The sequence below is a fragment of the Schistocerca piceifrons genome, chromosome 1 (genome assembly GCF_021461385.2).
Source record: "Schistocerca piceifrons isolate TAMUIC-IGC-003096 chromosome 1, iqSchPice1.1, whole genome shotgun sequence".
In the NCBI taxonomy this organism is placed as follows: domain Eukaryota; kingdom Metazoa; phylum Arthropoda; class Insecta; order Orthoptera; family Acrididae; genus Schistocerca; species Schistocerca piceifrons.
In genome coordinates this window covers 735,483,598-735,502,736 of record NC_060138.1, presented here as the reverse complement: position 1 = coordinate 735,502,736, position 19,139 = coordinate 735,483,598, and the positions used below count along the sequence as shown (strand labels likewise).

General features: G+C 38.7%; 1 protein-coding gene across 3 annotated transcripts in view; it reads right to left on the bottom strand.

The window, feature by feature from the left end:
* Nucleotides 1–19,139, bottom strand: part of LOC124711389 (germinal-center associated nuclear protein) — a 294,702-nt gene that overhangs the window by 202,462 nt on the left and 73,101 nt on the right. For all 3 annotated transcript variants that reach the window (XM_047241452.1, XM_047241443.1, XM_047241459.1), the window contains 4 exons: nt 17,340–17,608; nt 15,807–16,032; nt 7,573–7,776; nt 3,108–3,335 (listed from right to left, as the gene is read on the bottom strand). In XM_047241452.1, the coding sequence (XP_047097408.1) occupies nt 3,108–3,335; nt 7,573–7,776; nt 15,807–16,032; nt 17,340–17,608 (927 nt within the window). The remainder of the gene's footprint in view (nt 1–3,107; nt 3,336–7,572; nt 7,777–15,806; nt 16,033–17,339; nt 17,609–19,139) is intronic.

Genomic DNA, 19,139 nt, shown 5'->3' with positions numbered 1-19,139 from the left:
TATGAGTCACTGCTGTAATGATTTTCATATAGACTACAAAGATTCCTTACATATCACAACACACTAACCAACAATATGATTTTTTAAACCATCCTGGGTTGTTCGAACATGTGCACAGACTTCATGTGTTAGTTTATTCTAGAGGAAAAAGACTATGCCTTCATGTCCTTCTAGTGACCAAGAAAGAGCTGGTCAAGTGCTTTCCTAGCAACAAGGTAATAGTGAGCCAATTCCTCTAAGAGAGCGGGTTGCACTTTGGTAAAAAACTGCATGTTTGTGTTAAAATTTATGCAATGAGATAAGGTGCAATTACATAGTCTTCAACAATCCCAAAACAAACACTGACTCTCCACTGCCACCAAAGTTGAATCTGCACCCCAATAACGCAAATTTCTTACACTCAGATGTCCATGATTTCGTTCCTACATTAGTAAAGAGAATTCTTTGGAAAAGTACCTATTGTCTTGACATCACACTCGAACTGAAAGACAGAATAACACGTATTTTCTACAATCTCACTGGTTAATCTGCTGGTAAAAAATGATACAAAATGGATAGAAGCTGTTTGCATGCAAAACGCAAATATTACTGGACTGACTTACTCAAAGGGCATTTGCAGTTTTTCCAATGCTACCTCATAGATCAAAGATACCAACCATTTCCTAGATCATCTGAAATCCGTGCCCATCCTACTCCCACCACACACCTTGATTGTCACCATTGATGCCACCTCCCTGTATACCAACATCCCCCACATACACGGTCAGTCTGCTGCTGAACATTTCGTCAGCACAACCCACCTGATTCCAAACCTATGACATCCTTCCTACTCACTTTAATCAACTTTTTACTTACCAACAACTACTTCCCCTTTGAGGGGCAGACATACAAACAGATCGGGGTACGGCCATAGGAACCAGGATGGCTCCTTCCTATGCCAAACTTTCCATGGGTCGCTTGGAAGGGGCTTTCCTGGGATCCATAACTCTTCAGCCACTGGTTTGGTTTAGATACATTGAGGACATCTTTATTATATGGACTCATGGTTACGCTGAACTGTTAAAATTCCTGGAATCTCTAAATGCCTTCTTCCGAGTTAAATTTCACATGGTACTACTCCGAATCCCATGCCACTTTCCTTAATGCTGATCTCGTCCTCACAGAAGGCCAGCTACACACTTCTGTCCTACCAGCAAACAACAGTACTTATATTTTGACAGTTGCCGTTTTTGTCATGTCAAATTTTCCCTCCCATACAGCCTTGGCGGTCAAGGCAAACATATCTGTTTGGATGCAGACACTTTACAGTAATACACCACCATTCTCACGTTAATTTCTTCCGTCTCAGCATTTCTTCACAGTAACTACTCTCTTCTTAACTCCGTTTTAGTTTTCTACATCTTTCTTGTCTTATTCATCTAATTTTCACTGTCCCCCTCCCACCTCTGTTACGTACAATGCACATAGCTTTTAACTCTCACTCCTGGATAATATTTAAGCAGTAATCTCTGTCTTGCATATTACCCTGTCTTCCACCTCTAAGCTCTCAGGTTTTCAAATCTTGTCTAATGCAGTCCCCAACAATCAGTCTTTCCTTCTCATTCCATGCGGTGAGTCTCCCCTGATCTGTGGTTTTGGGTGACTTTTCAAAAATCTACCCCTTCTGCTAGACCTCTCCAGTCATTCTCCTTCACCCCTCTTCCTTTCTCTTCAACCCTTCTGCCTGAAGAAGAAACCACCAGCTCCGAAAACTTGCCTATTTATAATATTCTTTTATGTACGTATTCTGCCACTACTTGGTGTATAGATTTTTTATCTATCCAATTCAATTATTTTGTCTGAAAGTCATTGTTTTTGTTGTTACAGTATTATTTTAAACTACACAGGAAATACACATGATTTAACAATCACAAAGCACAACAAATAATATATGCAGCTCAGCCTGATGACACATTATGGCAACTGTTTACTCTCCCCCTCTGTAGCTGCATTTCAAGATGATCATGTGTGGAAGGGTCACACACAGATGAATCGTCATCAGAACAAGTCGCACGGACCATCGGTTGCACAGCGGGCCTCACAGTCGAATCACCAATGTGCGAGGCCTTATGGGAAGTGGGTGATAAATGAAGAACACAGCTCAGCCCCGCAGGCACAGAACGCAACCACATCGCCAGTGTGTAAGGAGTCTTTCTCCACATCTGGATATTAGTACTTTTGCTTTCAAAACGAACACCAATTTTTTGAGCTATTCAAGCATTTCTCTTCACTTGCATACCACCAAAAAACTTTTTTTTTTCAAACAAAGGATAATCCAGGATGGAATGTAACAATATTAGAGAAGGAAAGTTGCTACTCACCGTACAGCGGAGATTCTGAGCTGCAATAGCCCCCCCCCCCCCCCCCTCAAACATGAAATCTACATCCCACTGCCAGCATTGTGTGTTCCCTTCCATTGTGGTACTACTTTGCAATTGGAGGTAAATTTAAGATTGGGGCCAATATCTGAGATTTACTTTTTGCTATCATCTCATGTCAAAAGTTTAGATATAGCCCGTATTAGTGCAAAAATGTAGTACCTCAATACACACAACTCTACTGTCCTTTTCAAGTTTCTTTTGCATCCTCCATAAACAAGTACAACATTTTTCTTTTGGTTTGTTATGTACACTGCCCCAGCCCCCTTAGTACACAGCTATCAATACATGCAAACAACATACACAGAAACTAATTTACAATTTCTCTGCACCCCCTTCACACCGGTATAATGGTTGTGCAACACATTGTTTCCCTCTAATCCAATGTGATGTATATTTTTAAGAAATAACAAAGATCAGCATTTGGTTTGATACTGAAAACAAGTAAGCCCTAAGTTCTAAATATTGTAATGCCTCTGGAATTACTTGTTGGAGTTTGGATAGTGAAATGCGGTTTAATTTATATCACTGAGATCTACAATACTAGCAGCAGAAATTAGTATAGTTCCCTTTGAAAATTAAAGGTAGATATCAACATCTCTGCAATTAATATAATTGCGATAAGTTATAATACCTTGTATGTGTACTTTCTTAATTTATTTTTCAAATTCAGCTAGCATAATTTCTTACCTCATGTTTTTCAACTGACTGTATTGGAACTTCGGGCACAATCTCATCTGTTTCACTTTCTGCATCACCCTGGCGACTAATTTCTTTCAGAATGTCTTCACGCAAATGCAATGCTTGATCCGTTGCATCATAAGCGTCTAACATCAAAATACCATTACTGTCAAAACTGTTGTGAGGTGTGTGGCTTTTGTAATAGTCATTACTAGGTGCAGGGCCTCCACAAATTACCTAATAAAAGACTTTTTGGAATCAGACATATAGCTTAAAAGAAAGACTAAATATTCATTAACAATAATGGGATAAATGTAAAATAGCACCATGTTGTAATTTTGATTTCAAGAAGAAGTAAACATTTTCATTTCAAACAACTACAATGTTCTAAAAATTGCGTCTGTTCACGTTTTCACACCTATCTCATTATTTCCTTTCCTTTAATGTTGTTCATGCCTAATATGATATTGTTCTGTGCGGGCAGCCACCATTTGGAGTTGTTTATTAGTAACACTATATTGCAAAACTTTCTTTTCCTTTGTTCATGGGACTGTTCCCCAGACTCAAGCTCTGGAAACAGCGTATGCTGATGGCTAAAGCATAGTTCCCACAGTCGGACACCGATGATGAGGCATACCAGCACGCATCGCCTACAGAAAGCCAACCAACAGAGAACATAAGAGGATGTCACGTTGAGTCTCTGGAGGCTACACGCAGAGTGTGGTTTCCAGACTACTGACACTCTTTCTGCCCTTAGTCTCCAATCCTGCAACTTGCATACTTTACTTGCTCCCCCATGACTTTGTTAGAATGTCCCGTCTAAGCCATTAGCAATTTCACTGCCTTAACTACATGCACCATCTGTATTCTGTACCATGAATTACATGTTCTCTATTTAGCAAATCTTCCTGTTCTTATTCGAAAATATCCTCCTGGATGCCCACTCCTAAGTCCTTCCCTGCCCATCTAAATAGTTCTTTACCATTCACAACAAAAAGTAATGCAATAATCCATCAAGGTTACTGGTAACATACTCTTCATTCTTCTGCATAGTAATAGTAAAGCATATTAAATGTATAAATATTGTTTATTGCATTGGTTTCTGCACAGTAACTATAGTTAAAATAAAAAGTGGTACTAAAATTCAGTTCATAATAATTAAACAATGGTAAATCCAGGATTGAATGTAACAGTATTATGAAAAGTATAGTTGCTACTCACCATATAGTGGAGATGCTGAGTTGCAGAAAAACACAACAAAAGGACTGTCGGAAAGTTAGCTTTCAGCCAACAAGGCCTTTTGTTGGAAATAGACAACACCACACAACACCACACACACACACACACAAGTGCACACGAGCACAAATGCAACTCCCACACACACGACCACAGTCTCTCCCAGCAGGAACCAGACTGCAAGCAGCAGTGCATTAAGAGGCAACTGGGAGGGGGTAAAGAGGAGGCTGGGGCAGGGAGGATGAGGGACAGCAGGGACGGTAAAGAGCTATTGGGAGCGTGCAGGGATGAGGTGGAGAGTAGGGCAGCTGATGCAGTCAGGAGGTGAGGGAAAGATGAGGGAAAGGTGGGGTGGGGTGGGGGGGGGGGGGGGGGAGGGGGTGATAGCGAAAAGGGAGAGAAGTTAAAAGACTGGGTGTGTTGGTGAAATAGAGGGCTGCATAGTGCTGGAATAGGAATGGGTAAGGGGCTAGATGGGTAACAGACCTGTAATAAGCCTAGATCCAAGACCTGTCCCATACATGTTCCCACCACCACCTACTCCAGCCTGGTTACAAAGAATACCTATCCCATCAAAGGCAGAGTGAAACTAGTAATGTGATCTACAAGCTAAGCTGCAACCACTATGCTGCATTCTACGTTGGCATGACAACCAACATGTTGTCTGTCCATGTGAATGGCCACTGACAAATTGTGGCCAAGAAACAACTGGACCACCCTGTTGCTGAGCACGCCGTCCAGCACGACATTCTTCATTTCAATGATTGCTTCACAGCCTGTGCCACCTGGATACTTCACACCAACACCAGCTTTTCTGAATTGCACAGGTGGGAACTTTCCCTGCAATATATCCTAAGTTTCTGTAACCGTCCTGGCCTCAACCTTCATTAGTCATTGTCCTTAATCATCTAGCCCCTTCCCTTTTCTTATTCCAGCACTAGCACTACACAATCTTTTTGCTTCTCTCCTTTTCCACTACCCCTCCTTCCCCCCCACCCCCCCTCCCCCCCCCTCCCACCCTCTGTCTAACCTCCCGACTGCATGAGTTGCCCTACTCTCCACCTCATACCTCATCCCTGCACACTCCCAGCAGCACTTTTCATGCCCCATCCCCTGCTATCCCCCCCCCCCCCCCCCCCACCGATAGATAACTTTCTGACAGTCTTTTTGTTTGCTTTTCTGCAATTCAGCATTTCTGCTATATGGTCAGTAGCAACTATCCTTTTCATAGTATAGTTCATAATAATTAATTATAGCTATCAGTAATAATTAATAAGTTATGAGTAATGATTATTTTATGCCACCAGGAAATTAATTTAAAATTACAATGATTTATAAGATGGATATTTATCTTGAGAAAGAGGAAGAGAGAAAGAGAAAGAAAGAGAGGGGTGGGGGGGAGAAGGAACATGTTAATTTATTACTATTTAATATGAACCATACATCTTGGTACACAAGAATGGCTTAATCCCTACACACAGGAAAGGTATCATAAAATTAACTCTTTGGCTACCCTCCTCGATAATCTGTGGCCACCACAGGATTCCCAAGGTCTCAAATTCTAATACAATATGGGGATTATCTACATGGTGAACAACACACCATAGCGTTGCTTGAGGAATGTGAAGTTAATCACTTGCCTTTGTTATTTATTTTCTAGCATTCTGGTCAAAGTTGTTTTGGATACATGCCATGCTGCTATCCACCTGAAATTTACATTTGAATACAAAACTGTACTCCTTGGACTTTTGAAATCACTCAAATTTACGTATGAGAATGTTACCATTTGTTCAATAGGTAGCAGAATGCATGTCGCATCTCTACAATTCAATCACATTTAGCAAACTACATTACTTAAAATGTGAGTTCCCAAAAGACACTGAATAGAAACACTGCAGTCTTGCTTGGAAGAGCTCTGTAGATGAATCAAATCTCTGAATATTTCTCTGTTCAGTAAGGTTTGAATGGGAGCCATATTTGCAATTAATCAAAGATAAAAGTTCAATTATCTCTGTATTTGATTAAATCACACAAATCATTGAATGTACACAAACAAATACTAAAAATTCTTTAATGTAAATAAAAGAAAATAACAGAAATGATAACAAAGTATAGTGCAGGTGGAAATTACCACTTCAGTTGCAAGATTCTTTTTATTCTTCAATGATTAAACCATGGCCAGTTTTGGGCTCTTACATTCCCACCATCAGGTGTGATAACTTTGTGCTGTGACCCCAAGTGCCATGATGGGTAAGTACGGGACGTGTGTACCACCAGCGAGTGCAGATCTCCATGTCCTGCACTCGCTCATGATAGACCACATTCTATACTAGCTGAACCAGTATTTTCAACCTCTACTATAATGCTCAGTTGCGGTGTTCCTCCAGCAAGACTGCTTGTAATAAAAAAAAAGCATATAGTGATACAAAGGATCTGGGCAAGATGGTGGAAAACCGGTATTGAACACCAGAATTTGTGAAGAAGAAATAATGAAAGATTTTAAGGATAAATTCATATTACTTGCAAGTAACGAAGGAACAACTAACAAGTGACACTGCATTGTTAAGAGAAAAGTAAGATAAGGAGGAATTAATCTAATACATGGAAAGACTACTATAACTGGGAAATCAGGATGGACACATACAAAATAATTGCAATATTAATCACATTACATTAAAAATATAACAAAATACAGAAAGCAGCAATGATGACATCTAGTCCACTGGTATGAAACATGAGAACAATGTAATGCAATATAAGAACTATACATTTAAAAGAACAGGAATTATAAAATCACAAACACATGCATGGCTACACAGTGCCAGTATTGCAGCCTGATTGCACATAAGATAGTTTCCCAGCAAGAAAAACAGACTGTAAATAGAAGACAGGCAAAAATGTAGTTTTAGACAACTCGGTAAACTAGAAGGAAGGACTACTTACTGCAAAGAATAATAGCATACAAATCAATGAAGAACAAACTATACAGACAAAATAGAAAAAGTACTCACATTCAGGGTCATAAAATTAAAAACAAATAACGACATTGGAGAAAAGTGTGCAGATACTGTCATCATATAGAACTCAAGAGTGCGGAAAGCATTAAATAAGATGACATGGTATGACAAAAAATTCTAAAATTAGTTACATTAGTTCTAAGTATAACAAGATAAAGTCAAAACAAGAAATACAACATTGTGTTCTTTTACATTTGTTTGACATCAAAAGTATAACCTACCTCTGCTACAGAACAGTCTTTCTTGGTGGCAACAAGTGTAACAGACCGTCTCAATTGAGGGGGAGGCTGTGTTCTGTTAATACTGTTTTTCCCAGTTAAAATTATGTCTTGTCCCTCCACTTTTAGCCCATAGGGTCCACAAAAATCAACAGTCTCTTCATCATCATCAAATGCAAGAATCTTGGTGAGTGCAGACACTGAAAACTAAATATATGTATAAGTAGCTTAGTGCTGGTGCATATTTTTTAATAGTTTATGATCCTGCATCACAGTTAAAGAAAATTAAATTTATGGAAATAAAGCGTGCCAATAAAAAAATATGTAATGGTATAATCAAAATAAATAAATAAATAAATAAAATAAAGTTTCCTGGTTAGACGCAAACTGATCGCAACCTATGGGAGTGATTTGATAAAAACAGTTATTAACCCACACGTATCTGTGACATAAAACTTGAGCTATAGTTTGCTAAATTTACCTTCGGCTTATTTTTTCTTCTGTGATTCATTTCATAAAAGCATTAACATTTGTAATGGACAACTGAAAAAACTGAAGAATGAAGGATAATAGAGCTATTACAATCTAAGTGCTCTGCTGATCACCAGCAGTTTAGTGAGAACTTGTTGTCACATTTGCCATCGTAAAGTCCTGGCAACCATATTTCTTTTTCCTTTTTTTCTACCACTGTGACTTGATGAACAAAGTCAAAGTAACTGCACTTGACAGGTCATCCTATATATAGAAATGAGGACACATCCAAAACTACACAGTAAAGGTGACTGCAAAATAAAAGGCTGCTTTAACAGCAATGACAACCATGGGTGCAGTTTGTCATCAATCAGTCAATTACGTTTGTGCTTGTATTGGCTAACTTCTTCTGTCTTAATTTAGAAAGAAAGCTGAAACTTCCAGAAAAAATAAGAAGGAAAAAACTGATTATTTCTGTTGTTTTGGTCCTCAGCCTGATGCACCTCTCCATGCCAGTCTGTCTTCTGTGAGCCTCTTCATTTCTGCATAACTACAGCAAGTACATCCATTTGCATCTTCTTACTATTCAAGCCTTGGTCTCCCTGTACAATTTTTACCAACCTTACATCCTTCCACTGCCAAACTGATTATTCCTAGATGCCTTAGGATGTGTTCTATCAACCAATCCCTTTTTTAAACAAGCTGTCAAATATATCTTATTCAGAAACATATTTTTTGCTGTTGCCAGGGTGCATTTTATATCATCTCTACTTCAGACAATGTGAGCAATTTCCCTGCCCAACAGCAAAACTCGGCAACTCCTTTTAGTGTCTTTTTTCCTAACCTAATTCTATCAGCATCACCTGATTTAATTTGATTAGATTCAGTTAGCCTTGTTTTACTTTTATTTATGTTCATCTCATAATATCTTTTCAAGTCACTAACCATCCTGTTCGACTGCTATTCCAAACATTTTGTCGTCTTTAGCAGAATTGCAATGTCACCGGCAAACCACAAAGTTCTTATTTTCCCCCTAAACTTCAATTCTCTTTCCAAATTTGTCGTGGGTTTCCTTCACTGCCTGTTCAATATGCAGACTGAATAACATCGAGGATAGGTTACAAACCTGTCTCACTCCCTATTGAACTACTGCTTCCTTTCATGTCCTTTGAGTCTGCAGTCTGATTTCTGTACAAGACATGGATGACTTTTAGCTCCCCTTATTTTATTCCTCCTACCTTCAAATTTCAAAGGGTGTATTCCAACCAACATTATCAAAAGCTACAAAGGCTATAAACATAGGTTTGTCTTTCCTCAGTCTATCTTCCAAGAAAATTGAAGGCTCACTATGGCCTTGTGTGTTCTTATACTTCTCCCAACCTAAAACTAATCTTCCCTGAGGTTGGCTCTAACAGTTTTTTTCCATTCTTCAGTAAATAATTTGTGTCAGTATTTTACATCATGACATTATACTGATGGCTTGGCAATATTAAGACTTGTCAGCATCTACCTTCTTTGGAATTGGAACTCTTCTTTAAGCTTGAGGGCAGGTGAACTGCCTTAATATCTCTTGCACATCAGATAGAGTAATTTTGTCATGGTTGGCTCTCTCAATGATCTCCACAACTGAGGCACTGTCACCTACTCTACGTGACAAGTGATTTAAATCTGTCAGAGCTCTGTCAGATTCTTGGAGTATCATACCTCCCATTTGTTTTTAAGATTATTTCCATTGTTTGCATGATTTTTACACACTCACACACACACACACACACACACACACACACACACACACACACACATATACACATTCTCATCAATCTCATTTTTATAAGTCTCTATTTTCTTATGCCTATTTTATTTCTTCCATTTTTATCTTTTCTCTTTTTCTCAAATTCAATAACTCAGGTGTTATATGACACCTGTTTGTCTAGAAAACAACACTCCTCTTCAAGTGCCTGGTTTTGCAGCAGTGTGTCCACTATTTCTCACCTGACAAGGTGTAGAATCACCAGAATTATGATACTGATTCTAGATGCTGTCAGAGGTCAGAGGTATGTCAAAATCTGGGAGAAAGGCACTTGCGTCAACTCCCCCCCCCCCCCCCCCCCTTCCCACCGCCTTCAAAATGTCACTATAGTCACCAACATAATCATATTTTTTGAAAATACCTCATGTCCTATCCTTACAACACATACAGACACTATCAAAAAAAAAACTTAATAATAACAAAGGCAAACATGTATTGTACCCCCAAAAATAGTGAAACCCTACCTCATACAATATCCCAGAAAAAATTATAAACCATTTTATATCAATATTTACTGACACAGTCTAAGCACATAAGGGACTTTGTGTGTACCTTGGTCATCAACCTCTGCTCCATTTCTTTTCCTCCTAGACCTGACACCCCATACTGTCAATGATACTAGCACCTGCGGCAAAGCTAGAGCCCTTCTAAACCACTTAACACTCCCCACAGGTACAACAGAAGTATTCATTAACAAATACAAAATTTACACTGACAGGTGACATCACCTCCACAACCTGATATGGCCCTTGGCATTGGGTCACAAACTTCTTTGTTTTACCCTTAGGTGTTTAGGGATTCATTAACAAAACCCACTGCCTGACTCTATATTGCGGTAACTTGCTAACACAATGTCCTGTCTGTTTCTGTCATTCAAGGGCTTTCATATTGCTGTTTTCACTTTCTGCACACAACCTCTAATATTTTTACAAATTTCTTTACTAAGTCCCCATTTTTCCCAAGTTTAGGCTTAATTGCCACAAAAGATGCAGCCATCTTTCTACCTTATACCACCGGGTATGGTGAGAGCCCAACACTGCTATATACTTCAGTGTCATATGTTGACATTACATAAAAAAGGTATACATACCAATCACTGTAATGGCTAATTACACAATAACTCAACCTTTTGCAATCATACAATAAACACATTCCATTCTTCCAGTGGACTGAGGATGGAAAGGTCTAGTCCTAAGCTACAGAATGCACAGAAAATGGCATAACTGTTTCATCAGCTCAGAAATAAAATTAGTGCCCTGATCTGGATTATCATGTTGGGTTCACCCAAGTTTGTTTACTGAGACCAGGGCCACTGTACTCATATGTTGTTCTGGGCTTGCCACCACTGCGAAAAAGTCTAAAAATGATCTACTGTGGTCAGTATGTAACAGTTACTCACTGGTGGTCAGTTGAATGAAGCAAGAACATCCATTTCCACCATTTCAAGTGGTTTGGATGCTTCTGACAACTTCTGCCCATTGATGGCTGAGGTCAGCATGTTGTGGGTACAGCATACAATTTTTGATATATTGTTCCAAGTCCTGTTTCCTCGTTTTCCACCAAAACTTGTCTGATACTTGTGGATCAGTTGTTCTCCAATCATCATGAACTGTTAAAACATGATTATATGCTTGCTTTAACATGTCTTCCTTGAAACCTGCAGACACCACTATCATGGTCCACATTTTGGCGTTCTAAACAACAGGCCCGCAGTGTTGTAAACTGGAGGTATGCCCTAAATAATTGGCAGTGAGAGTCAGCAATCTGGGCTTCTTGCTACTTGGCAATGCTGTTACCCAGCACTCCCAATACTCCAGCCTTCCTACTCAAGTCATTGTGTTTTTACCTGGTTCATGCATCACTTCCTAATTCACCAAATTTTGGAGTCCATCACATCAACCTATTCAAGAGATCCTTTAGCCCTAGCAACCATTTCAATGCACCACATTGTCTGTCTCAAACGATTTATGCCAAAAAAGGATTTACTAGATTAGCTCCAACATGATCTATATAAGGGATAGAGACATTAACCAAAGCTTTTGCCTCTAGCAACTCGACTCATTAATGGTGCCTATTTGCCTTTGCAACATTGCATTGTCTTTCTACAGTTCGGCTACTTGGTCGTTCAAACTTTCACTCGCTTCCTGCATTGTTGACACCTATGTTTCACACATCTGGGGAACCTCAATCAAGCAATACAAACGACCACAGAGCCACACAAAACATACAACTAAGGAAGCAATTAGGCTAATCTTTACACCACACCATGGCCCAATGTGATTCAGAACACAGAGGTGCTTTGTAGCTTAATCTTCTACATGTGCTACATGTAACTGGCACTGCCTTCAAACACAGCAACTCATGTCCAGCTAAATTACAGTACTGGCACTTAACAGGTTGCAAATATCACTCCCTACAATTACCTCTGAACTTAGAGAGACTCACAGATTGAAGGCAGGTCAAAGCCAAGATGCTGTGGAACAGAACCCCAGGATGAAGGTGAATAATGGCTTGGTGAGTGGGTAGCTTTCTGACAGCCGTTGGGCATCAGTGAAACAGTATTAAGGAACCAAACACTTATTTACAAACTTGCTGCATGTTGTAGATGAAAAAGGTCTGAAACTTCTTTTATAATTGATATAAATGGTTGTAGCTCTGTTATAAGTTGCATTAAGCCCCTAGCAGGTGCGCCAATTTTCATAACACAAGCAGGCACATGGCATACTTTATACACAAGTAAAGAACAACTGCCTTTATGTTACCAATATGAACATGTATCAGCAAAATTACTGTTTAATCTTAGTATAATCAAACAATTACAAAATAATCTTATATGAGCTCAGTCACTGTTTTAATCAAACAATAATAAAATAAACTTTCATTGTATCACTCTGTTGCCATATACAAGTGTTACTCACAGTAATAACACAGTTGGAGCATTAAACAGTGCAACTGCATCAAATCTCAGCCAAATGCTTATTTGATTACCTCATAGAAAACTGTCTCATTGTGGGACTGTGCTACTAGCTTGGAATCTACTGGGTGTGTACAAGTATGAAATGCGGATTTCAGACAAAAGATGTTGCACTAACACAGTTTGTGCTATACAGATTTGACACTACACCATTTTATTTTGTCATCAACAAGTGTCAGGCACACGAGTGATAACTGGAAAAGAGTGTGCATAGTGTTGTGTTCAATATGTCAAAATTTATACCGAACAAAGAGCATTTGCAGACAGAATTAATTTTTTGTTTTCATTTGAAGAAAACTGGTGGTGAACCATACCAACTACTTCGAGAAGCTTATGGTGAACATGCTCCATCACAAGATACACGTGAATGATGGTTTCGGCATTTCAAAAATAGTGGCATCGATGGTGCAGACAAGGAACATGGAAAACCACCAAAAAGATACAAAACTGTGGAATTGGAAGCACTGTTGAACAAAGATGATTCATGAACACAAAAAAACTCACCGAGCAATTGAGTGTCAGTCAGCAAGCTGTTTGCAATCACCTACGAGAGATGGGAAAGATTCAGAAGAGCAGTAGAGGGGTACCACATGAGTTGAGAATGACAGGCAAATGTGAAACATGTGAGATTTTGCTCGCTCGGCTTTTGCATTATATAGTTACAGGGGATGAAAAGTGGATTTCTTTTGAGAATCTTGAGTGTAAAAAATCATGGGTAGACCCAGGCACACGATCCACACCCACAACAAGACTGTTTCATTTTGGCAGAAAGATGATGCTCTGTGTTTAGTGAGGCCACATGGGTGTGATCTATTACAACCTGTTAAAACTCGAGGAAACTGTTAATATGAAGTGTTACCAACAACAATTGACCAATTTGAAGCATTCGCTGCTCGAAAAAAGGTCATAATACCAAAAGATGCAACATAACGTCATTTGTCTTCATGACAATGCTCTTTCATGAGTGGCAAAACCAGTTCATGACATGCTGGAGGCACTCGGCTAGGAAGTTCTACCTCATACAGCTTACTCATCAGACTTGGCTCCTTGTGATTACCACTTGTTTGCATCGATGGTCATGCACTTGCTGAGCACCACTTTGATTCATAGTAGGACGATGTGGGGCGGGGAAAAAAAAGCTCAACGGATGGTAGCAGCAAAAGGGGAAAATTGTTATTGGCATGGTATTCACAAATTGCCCAAAGGAAGGGAAAAATGTATAACAAACAATGGAGCACACTATGAATAAAGCACTATTTATCATTCTTGTGAAATCAACTTTTTTTTAGATAAAAAATACACATTTCATACTTGTACATCTGTTAGGTCATTTTCTTGCACGGATTGTACATTTTCTCTTATTTGGCTTGCTGTTTCTTTTACATTGCTGCTGCTCACTTAGACATATGAGAACACAGCTTATCACTGCATTAGCTGAAGCAATAATACAGGCTGGCAATTGTACGACAACAACGGAACGGCACAAGATAATATTATCTGTGGTTGGTGCACTTTATGCATAGGTGTGCCTGCTCGAGGATCAAGAAATATATTTTTTATTTCTTGATGGTGACTAATTTCGGATACCTATGTCCATTTTCAAACCACCAATATTATAAGTGTGGCAATACAGGCAAAAGCCCATGTCCAAAAATCACCCCTTTAGTGATGATCAAAGCCACACTATGGCCAACTCAACAAAAGTAAACAGAACACACAGGCCAGACAGACGATGGAAAACTCCAGGGTCTGTCCTAAGGGGTTGGCCATAGTGTTGCTTTGATTGTCACTGCAGTGGGATTTTTGCACATGGGCTTTTGCCTGCATTGCCACACTTGCAATATGGATGGTTTGAAAATGTACATAGATGTCCAAAACTAGTCACCATCAAGAAATAAAAAGAGATACTTCTTAATGCAACTGAAGACAGAGCTAAAACCATTTATTTCAGTTATTGTTCATTAATACGCAGAAGATACAATGGTGCCCCCGGTTGTCTGTGGCAGCAAGGCATGCATCAGCACTAGCACGTAGCCCACACATCTCCTGCTGTGACGACAAGGGTGGCACACTGGGTGTCATATATGCTATCATTGGCAGCAGGTAGCCATGGTGCAGTGTGTGAAGTGGCAATGGTTCACATTGTCATCTCTGGGCTGGAATCTGCCCACAGGAAGAGAACAAGGGCAGCTGAGACGGTGCATGCTCATGACAATGGATGAGTGGCTGCACATTCCCAGACAGGAACCAGACACCTCCAGAGTGGAAGGTGGTTTTATAGACCACATGCAACTTTCCGGCACTTTAAGAGATGAAACCCAGCAAAAAACTTGTTTTGGAAAGATCTTTGATGCACGGCAACATGAACACTTCATATTTTTGTATTATGAAAGTGTAAATACAAAGTCCATCAAACACAGCACGGTAGCATCCACAGCACTGGCTGCGCAATGCACTTTTTATGTCAGTTCATTCATAGCTTTCGTAATGTATCTTGCCTGTAATGACATGAGATATTCAGAGCATAGGACACATGATGTAGTCAGCCAACAATGTCAGTGTTAAGTAGGGTGAATACACAAATAGGAAAAGTTAATGGTTTTAATTAATATACATACAGTATAGATACAAGAAAAGCTAAGCTTTCACATGTAATATTGGCCACTAAAAATTTTTTGCTGTGGGTTTTTCTCCTTGTATAATTTTTCAATGGGTGGCTGCAACATTAGTGTAAAATTCTCTCTCAGTTGTTCCAATTTATACATGCTAAACAATTAGATGCTGTTAAGTACATCATATCATAGAAAGGCAACAGTGCAAACTCTTAAAATACATATTCATTTTGCAATTACGACCGACAACATTATGACAAACTTCTATGAGGTGTGTAACCAAATTCCTTAGATATACGTAGACAGTCAAATACAATGATAGCTGCAAAATTCTATGACATATATTTTAACAAAAATGATGGCTGTTTACCTGTGCTTTTGTGCTTCCAAATGAATAGCTTTGGCATATTGTAAAAAGTGCTTGGACTCTTACTTGAGTGAAATATCTATGCAGAATACAAGCATTAAGGTATGTTGTCTCTTTCACTAGTTTGAAAAATTTTACGTAGTTATTGGTAGAAAGGGCCCCATAAATTGACAACGCAAATTTTATTGGATCTGCAGCTTGGATATCCAAGTTCAACTTCAGCTCTTCGCTGCAATGAAGCAGAAATGCAACAATTAGTTATAAATGAAGAAAATTTACTTGTAATTATATCATCATAACTGCATGATCTTAACTCAACAACTGAGAGTAAGAAGGTGTATCAGATTAATGAAAGTAGTAACCAACTTTTATTACTTGCCCAACATGATAACATATGATGGCAGAAGGGCAGATGATATAAAATTCTGAGAAGAAAATTGAAGATTACGAGGGCAATGGAGGGATAACGAGTCCAATAGGGGAGAAAAGAAGAGATAAGTTGATAGGGCACATCATGAAGTATCAAGGAATAGTTAATTTAGTGTAGTCAGTCTAGTAATGGAAAGAAGTGTGAGTGTGTGGGGGGGGGGGGGGGGGTAAAAATTGTAGTTGGGGGACAACAAGGCTTAAACACAGCAACCAAATTTAAATGGTTGTAGACAATATCATCATTTCCAAGTTAAGGTGGGCAAGTAAACAATATAACACTATAACCACTTTTCAGTAGTAGTGGTTCGATTTTTAGAAATTCTTACAATTACATAGTTTACTTTTATAAAAAATAATCATGTACTCATGAAGATGAAAAATGTGTGTGTGTGTGTGTGTGTGTGTGTGTGTGTGTGTGTGTGTGTGAGAGAGAGAGAGAGAGAGAGAGAGAGAGAGAGATATGGAAACTGCTAAACTTGAGCTAGACTCAAATAATTCTTTTACTGGTGTCACATAATGAGTACAACCACTTGCATAATAAATAGTGTGAAGTGAAGATGATGATGATGATAATACACAGATCACAATGAAAGGATTCAGGTATATTTAGTCACGATAAATGGCTGCAATGTGGCACTGTAATAAGCAGTAATGGTGAGGCTGCAGCTTATTGTATAACAAATGGTTTAATGTACACATACAGCACAGTATAATGTGGGTGGGTTGGTTAACAGATATAAGATGAGAAGAGAGGCTATGTTCCCAAAATATTTAAGACACTGGGAACTGATGCAATAATAAACCGAATGAATTTCATTTTGATAATTATTTATTGTCTGGCACAATCACAACAATTTCAAAATTAAATTATCAGTTTCAGCCAACACTGCCATCATCAGTTCATAAGACAGCAGCCATCGTTCACTCTCACCACTGCGGAAACCACAATGTCCATCAAACTAATTTGATTGATATCCCACAGGAAACTGGAGTCAATCATACACAGTCATCACATAACATGTGAATGAAGCTGAGCTGTTGCTCAGTAAATTGTATTACAAATAAAGAAAGCTTTTACATTGTATTATGATCTACTGATATACTTACATCATGCGACCAGTGTCATTTAAATTCAGTAACAGGATATAAGCCTGGAATTCTGGCTTATTTGGGCATTCTTCACCTTTGAGTGACATGTCACTATACATATATTTTAGTGTCTGCAGACATTTTGTTAAATTTTCTGTGTTTATCTTTGGGTCAAACACCGAACTCTCTGCATCTACCATGTATTCAGAGCAGAATATGTGAAACCTGGCACACTGTTCCAACAACGTAACTGTGTCAGTGTCACATAATTCTTGTTGAGTAATGTCCTGAAACAAATTCTTACTTTACTTAGCAATAATGTGAAACACTGACAAATGCTAAATGGAAAATGTAAGTCATGCAAAAATATGTAAAGAATTAAATGAATACAACTTAGACTTTTATGCTATTGGAAACACAAGGAAAAAACAAAATTTCTTTTGTTTCAATTACTTTATTTTCCATTGGTAGTTCAACATTAGCCACTACGTCCAAAATCAAAATTAAAAAGATATGCAGTGGTGTCACATTTTTCATAACATCTCTGGCTTGGCATTGACTTAATCATGCATTCAAAAGTGCTGTCCACAAGTTTTACAAATACTAATGTGTTTACCACTTCTTTAACATGAGGGGATCACTGATAACACTGAATAGGATCTCATCTGAGAATTTCATCCTAAACCAAAGCCACTGAAGTCATGCACAAAGTTGTGTATAATCTAGAATGTTAGTGTTTGGAAGGTTAACAGAACATAATTACTTCCACGAACTTCTCCACATATTACACAGTCACTCTAAGACTGTTCCAGAAGACATGAGTGCCCGAAACACTAGCAATATCTTTAGCAAAACATGCAGAGACAGATCGATTCCATCTAGCCAAAAGAACAATGAACTGGTCCTCTCCAACTGTTTCACAACTTCTTAGCCTCACTCACGCATGAAAGCTGAATTTACTATGGAAACGGTGGCATTTTTTCAAGAGAAGACTTGAACTCCCAGGTATTTACCTTGTTGATTGACTGTATTTTTATGGGTCCTGTAGTCTACATAAACAGCCTATGCATAATATATTGGACAAAACAGTTTGTATGTAGGTGAATGAGACTTCTACACATACACATTTAAAATTAAGAATAACGCATTTCATACGTTAAAAAATTTAAATAATGCACTTCAGACAAACTAAATCTACAGCATTAATATTGTTCGATGGAGTAAAAGCAGTGAAGCCATAAATATGACTTTAAAGGTTTTCTAAAGGTCTTGACCTCAGAATTCGTTTTTAAGTTTTTGAGAAGTTTGTCAGTAAGTTCAACTCCGATGTGGAAAGCAATATTTTGGCATGGCGATGAGCTGAATTGGGTCATACTCCATCAGTCCAAAAAGTTTCAAGACTGGATTAGCAAAAAATATAAGGGTTTGACACAGTCTGCCCCCACTTGCGTACAATGCACACAGCATTCATTTAACCAAGTGAAATTTCCAGACAAATCCTCCTTTGGCTTGTCCCCAATTGGCAGTTCACAGCCACCTGTCGTTCCTTCTCATCCCATTCGGTAAGTCCCCCCATGACCTGGGGTTCTATGACTTTTCTGAACTCTCCCCATTTCCTAAACCTCAGCAGACCTTTACCTTCACTTCTCTTCATTCCCATTCAACCCTTCTGCCACTGCTTGGTGAGTAGATGTTTTTTTTATCTATTCTACTACATTCCATTGCCCTGAATGTTGATTATGTAACCTAAGTGTTGACCCTTTGTGTCAATTTGTGTGCTTTGTCGTTTTGTGGTAGGTTTGTATTGTCACCCAAGAT